The sequence below is a fragment of the Lathyrus oleraceus genome, chromosome 5 (genome assembly GCF_024323335.1).
Source record: "Lathyrus oleraceus cultivar Zhongwan6 chromosome 5, CAAS_Psat_ZW6_1.0, whole genome shotgun sequence".
NCBI classification, from domain to species: Eukaryota; Viridiplantae; Streptophyta; class Magnoliopsida; order Fabales; family Fabaceae; genus Lathyrus; species Lathyrus oleraceus.
In genome coordinates, this window is record NC_066583.1 from 647,179,149 (window position 1) to 647,185,525 (window position 6,377).

Genomic DNA, 6,377 nt, shown 5'->3' on the forward strand with positions numbered 1-6,377 from the left:
GAAATTTGTATCACGAACTACGATGTTTTGATCCCTCATTTTTATGTTGGTACATAGGCACAAGTCCGAAGGTCTTGTCAAACACAAAAATATAATTAATGAATTCTTTTCTCATCCCTCCATTCTATTTGTTTGTAAACATAATTTTGTATAAAATACATATGCACACAAAAAAGGGCTCCCTAGGAGTACCTAGGACACTTTGGATGCTAACACCTTCCCTCTGTGTAACCAACCCCTTACCTGTAATCTCTGAGCTTTTATTAGTTTTGATTTGAAAACTTCTTACTTTTGGGTTTTGTTCGTACTTTTCCCTTTTTCTCTTGGAAACAATAAAACCGCGGTAGTGACTCTGGTTTTATTGACGTCTAGCTTATCCATAGCTTGATGGTCATGAATTTACCGCTACACTTTTCATTAAGGAGCACCCGGACATGATATTGAGAACTGATATCCACTCAAATATGAAGTTCAGAAGCTAGTAAAGAGTGGAATGGTGTCCTTTAAGGACCGAGCGCCGAATGTGAAAGCAAACCCACTGCCAGGCCATGGAAATTCATCTATCAACATGGTGGACGGTTGTCCAGGGGAGTTCAAAGTGTATGATGTCCGTTTTATTCGAAGGTCCTTGGTGAGGATGCATAAGGACATTTTCTTGGTGATTGATTGTGAACATGACCATGATGGTTGTGCTATTTACAATGTCAATTCAAGAGGTTACGTAATTGTGAAAAGGGACATCCAGCGGTTGATGGATAAAGGCATGATCCAAATCTTCCAATCCCGTCACATAGGTGACGATGTGAATGTCATTGTTCTTGTTTTCAAGAATCCCGAGAGAGTGGTGATTCAGTATGATAGCAGCAACAGTAACAGTATCAGCCAAAGATCGGCATCGTCGTTAGTCATATGGTTGGCGGGTCAAGTCTCGTATGCATCCGATAAGGCTGTTCCTTATCAGTATAATGCAACTATGGTGAAGGATGGTCAAGAGGTTCCATTACCTACGACCAGTTCTGTCGTGAGCATTGCTGATGTTACCAAGGTGACCCGCAGTGGTCGAGTGTTTGGGTCGGTGTTCCCAAAAGATGTAGAAGATTGTTCAGTCAGTAAGAAGGTAGAAGTGTCTGCAACATATCCAGTTAGTGCTTCAAAGCGCCAGTCTGGTGAATCCAGCAATTTGAAGACTAATGATGATGATGAGGTACTTCGGTTAATAAAGAAGAGTGAGTTTAATGTGGTGGAGCAGCTACTCCAAACACCCTCAAAGATTTCAGTATTGTCTCTGCTTATGAATTCAGAAGCACACAGAGAAGCACTGCAAAGAGTTCTTGAGCAAGCTTTTGTGGAACATGATGTTACGATGGATCAATTTGATCATATTGTGGCTAACATCACTTTCTGCAACAATCTCAGTGTCTATGATGAAGAACTCCCTAAGGAGGGTAGGAATCATAATTTGGCTTTGCATATCTCCATGAATTGCAAAGATGACGCTTTGTCCAATGTACTTATTGACACCGGATCTTTGTTGAATGTGCTGCCGAAGTCAACATTATCAAAGTTGTCTTACCAAGGAGCGCCTATGAGATATAGTGATGTAATCGTCAAAGCTTTTGACGGTTCTCGCAAGACAGTGATAGGTGAAGTGGACCTTCCAGTAAAGATAGGTCCGAGTGACTTCCAAATTACTTTTCAAGTAATGGATATCCATCCGGTCTACAGTTGTTTGTTGGGAAGGCCATGGATCCATGAGACGGGAGCTGTTACCTCCACATTGCATCAGAAGCTCAAATTTGTCAAGAACGGGAAGTTGGTCAAATTCGACCTACGTTTGAAAATTGATTCAACCGGTATGCCTGTAGATCCAAAAATTATTTTGGTTGATATTTTAAGCATTATATGGTACAAAATGCATGTTGTGATAAGTAGAAAATGAAGATGCCTTGCAAATGCATTGAATTACTGATCGAATAATCACGAATAGACAATCAGATGCAAATGAATCACTATCTGACCATTGCTTATGATTCTCAATTACAATTAAAATCCTATAGACATTCAAATGACAACAGTATTCTTGATTGTCACCCTCTAGATCTCTGAAACATGATGTAATGGAAGGAATGATGCATTGAGATTGAGAAATCAAGCATTTTGACTTTTTAATCAACAAATGACTAAATGAATATCATCAAGAACAAATAAAATTCTAGAACTCCTGACTTTTTATCTAAACTCTGATGAATGCTCTTGAGTGATGGAATGCATTATCAAAATGGAATGATCATGCTATGCTGATGTAGGTAAAACTCAGAGTGAAATTTAGGGTATGACAATAATGATCTATTAACAATGGGAAGCAAGGGTAAACCCTGTAGCCGAGCCTAGTAAAAATAAATCGATCAATTATGAAACTAAAAATTTTAAATTTTTTTAACAACATTTCAAAAACTCAAAGATTATTTTTTATTAACAATAATGATCTATATATTATTTATCTTTAAAAAAATAATTATATTTAATAAAATGTTTTTTAAACCAACCTAATAAATTGACATTGTAAATTATATGTGTACTTAAAGTGATATTATTCTCTTGTAACAAAAAAAATAGATATTATTCTCTATGAAGATGAAATGCCAACAATTAAGTATTGCCTGTATAAATATTTTGCATTGATTAGAAAATTATCAATCAGTTTCTTTTGTTGAATAAAATCATATCAAAATTTTATATATATATATATATATATATATATATATATATATATATATATATATTATATATATATATATATATATATATATATATATATATATATATATATATATATATATATATATATATATATATATATATCATTATTATATTTTTATTATTATTATTAATATTATTATGATTAATATTATTATGATTATTTCTGGATTATTCTTATTAATTATTATTATTATTATTATTATTATTATTATTTTATTATTATTATATTTATTTTTTCGAGGCATTTAACCCTCCCTAACAAAATTGGACATATCTAAATTCAAATTTTAAGGTTCATATTTTAGAATAATATTAGTATTGATGCATAAATATTATAATGTTTTTAGAAATTCATATCAAATCATGATATTTATTTTTAATAAATAAAACTAGCCTAAAAAAGTGACATTGTTAAATTTTTTGAACTTAAATAGATATTAATTTATGTGAAGAATATGAAATGTCTAACAATTAAATATTGCCGTTTTGAAAATTTTGAATGAATAGAAATATATAAATGAAATCCACTTTATTTGGTAAATTCAAATTAACATTTTTGTTCTTGAATAAAGTCAAATCAAATCATTAAACTATGGATGATATTTAACCTATATAATCTTTTACATATAAAAAAATATACATCAGTGATTAAACAAATAGTCACTTTTTTTATACTCTTGCTAATATATTAAAGAAATGGAAAGAGAACAGTTTTAATTGAACTTATCACCATACATTTTTAATTAAAAAATGTATAAAATAAACAAAATGGCTAGAGATATTGAATTATTAAATAAAAATATATATTCTTGTAAGGATTTTATTATTATTATTATTATTATTATTATTATTATTATTATTTTATTATTATTATTATTATTATTATTATTATTATTATTATTATTATTATTATTATTATTATTATTATTATTATTATTATTATTATTATTATTATTTAACATTTACTTATATTTTTGAGGCATATAATTTTTCCTAACTAAATTTAACTTATCTATGTTGAAATTAAAAAATTTCATCGTTTGCGAAAAGATTACGAGAAAATTTTCCTACACGTTTTACTAGTAAATTTTTTCTGACATACGTAGTTAAATATTATTTAAAGAATGAAAATAGAAAAAAAATTGTATATCTATAAGAGAAAACTACATACTTGTCAATTTTTTTTAGAAAATAATAAAAAATCATACCTAAAAAATGTATCTAATTTTTTTTTTAAATAATAATATTGATATTTTTAATATATATATATATATATATATATATATATATATATATATATATATATATATATATATATATATATATATATATATATATATATATATATATATATATATATATATATATATATATATATATATATATATATATATATATATATATCCCATCAATTCATAATATTTATCAAAATATCTTTTAAACTAAACTAAAAAATGGTGACACTGTAAACATATATTTGTAGATAAATACATATTAATATCTGTGAATAATATGAAATGCCAAGAGTTAAATATGGTCATTTTGAAATTTTGTATTAAATGAAAATATACCAAATCCTTTTAATTTAGTAAAGTCAAATCAATTCCTTTAATTTAATAAAGTCAAATAAAATCTTTTTTCTTTGGTATAAATTCAAATCAAATCTTTAAAATAGGGACAATAGTAAACTAGTAATATTCTTTTACCAAAAAAAATTAAATCGGTAATTAAAGGACTATTCATTGTTTTTTAAGATTTAATTCTAGTTTTTTTTAATCGTTGAATCTATATGCATTTTCATCTTATATAAAGGAGTGAACGAATATAATTTGGAATATAAATCATTCAATCAAAATTTTCAAATAATGTCACATTTTTCATTTTTTATTATTTTCTGTTGCATTTCTCGCTTAATAGTTATTTCTCATGCTACAAAAAGTGATTTTAGTGTTGATCTCATTCACCGCGATTCTTATAAATCACCACTCTACAATTCTGCACAAACTAAACCACAACGTATTTTCAATGATGTGCGTCGTTCTATCAACCGAGCCAATTATATAAATAGAGAACTTTCTCCTACTGAAAAGAAATTTGAGTCATCTTTATCCTATGATTTCGTAGGTGAATATTTGATGAGTTATTTGATCGGTACTCCACCATTTAAGGTCTATGGATTTTTTGATACAGGTAGTAACTTTATTTGGCTTCACTGCAAGCCTTATAATATATCTTACAACCAAAGCTCTCATATTTTCAATCCTTTGAAATCTTCGAGTTATCAAAATATTCCATGTTTTTCTAAAACATGCAAATCTGTGGATTCGGTGGAATCTACTTCTTGTTCTTATGATGGAGATGCTTGTGAATATACAATTGAATATGGTGATGGTACAAAGTCAATAGGAGATATTAGTTTGGAGACTCTTACATTGAATTCTACCTTCGGCTCTATTGTCTCATTTCCTAAAATTATGATAGGATGTGGACACAATAATATTATGACGGGGGAGAATAAAGGTCCAAGTTATGGTGTAATTGGCTTTGGAAAGGGGCCAACGTCATTTATAAAGCAATTAGAATCGGTAATTGATGGTAAGTTCTCACATTGTTTAATTGACAATGTGTATTATCAAAACTCTAATTTATCTAGCAAACTAAACTTTGGAGATGCTGCAATAGTGTCCGGGGATCATGTTGTTTCAAGTCCTATGATCAAAATGATAGGAAATAACCAAAAAGACTATTACTATTTAAATTTGAAAGCATTTAGTGTGGGAAATAAAAGAGTAAAGTATAAAGGATTTAAAAATAAAGGAGTAAATGCCTCTACACATAGCATATTAGTTGACTCTGGCACACCTCTAACTATTTTACCACGTCATTTTTACCATAGACTAGAATCAGCGGTCAAAAAAGTTGTTAAACTAGAACGATTTCAAGATGATACTGGTAACTATAAACTCTGTTATAAAACCACATCCCAACAATCAAACTTTCCTGTGCTTACTGCGCATTTTAGTGGCGCAGATGTTAAGTTAGATTCTAATGGAGTCTTTTTTTCTATATATGAGGGGGTTAAATGTTTTGCTTTTCACCCAAGCAAACATGATTTAGGCCTCCTTGGACACAAGGCAATGATAAATTATTTGGTTCAATACGATCTCAAAAAAAATATCATCTCATTCAAACCTACCGATTGTTCTAAGGGTTGATCGAGTGTACACAGATATTACTGAACTTATTCAGTAAATTGATAATAAAATTTTAATTTTGTTTCATATCTCTTTAAGAGGAGATCCAATTCTCATATTTTAAGAAATTTATATTGAATTTGAACACTTATGATATGTGTTTTTACAATGTTGTTGGAGTTAAACCCAAAATTTTGAGTAATTATGAGTCAAATTTTATGAACAAGATTCAATCGCACCGATCGAATTCCCACTCTTCACTCGAGTGAATCAACCAACCTGGATTCCAAGATTGTATCGTTGCACAATGATGATGAAAACAAGAAAAGAAAATTGAATTGGGGAAATAAAAATGATTAGAGTTTATCGAGAGAGGGAAGAAGATTAATTGATTCTGCAGAGTTTCTCTCTGCTCACAAACTG

The 6,377-nt window shown here is 29.0% G+C and overlaps 1 protein-coding gene across 1 annotated transcript; it reads left to right on the top strand.

Annotated features, from left to right (window-relative positions):
• The first annotated feature begins 4,622 nt into the window (after positions 1 to 4,622).
• On the top strand, positions 4,623 to 5,979 carry LOC127083679 (aspartic proteinase CDR1-like). The gene has a single exon (XM_051024014.1). It carries the CDS (start codon positions 4,626 to 4,628, stop codon positions 5,973 to 5,975), a length of 1,350 nt encoding a protein of 449 aa, XP_050879971.1. The 5' UTR covers positions 4,623 to 4,625; the 3' UTR covers positions 5,976 to 5,979.
• The last annotated feature ends 398 nt before the right edge of the window (positions 5,980 to 6,377 follow it).

Excerpts from the sequence above, each read along its gene's own strand:
- LOC127083679 (XM_051024014.1), top strand. The coding sequence starts at position 4,626 with ATGTCACATTTTTCATTTTTTATTATTTTCTGTTGCATTTCTCGCTTA.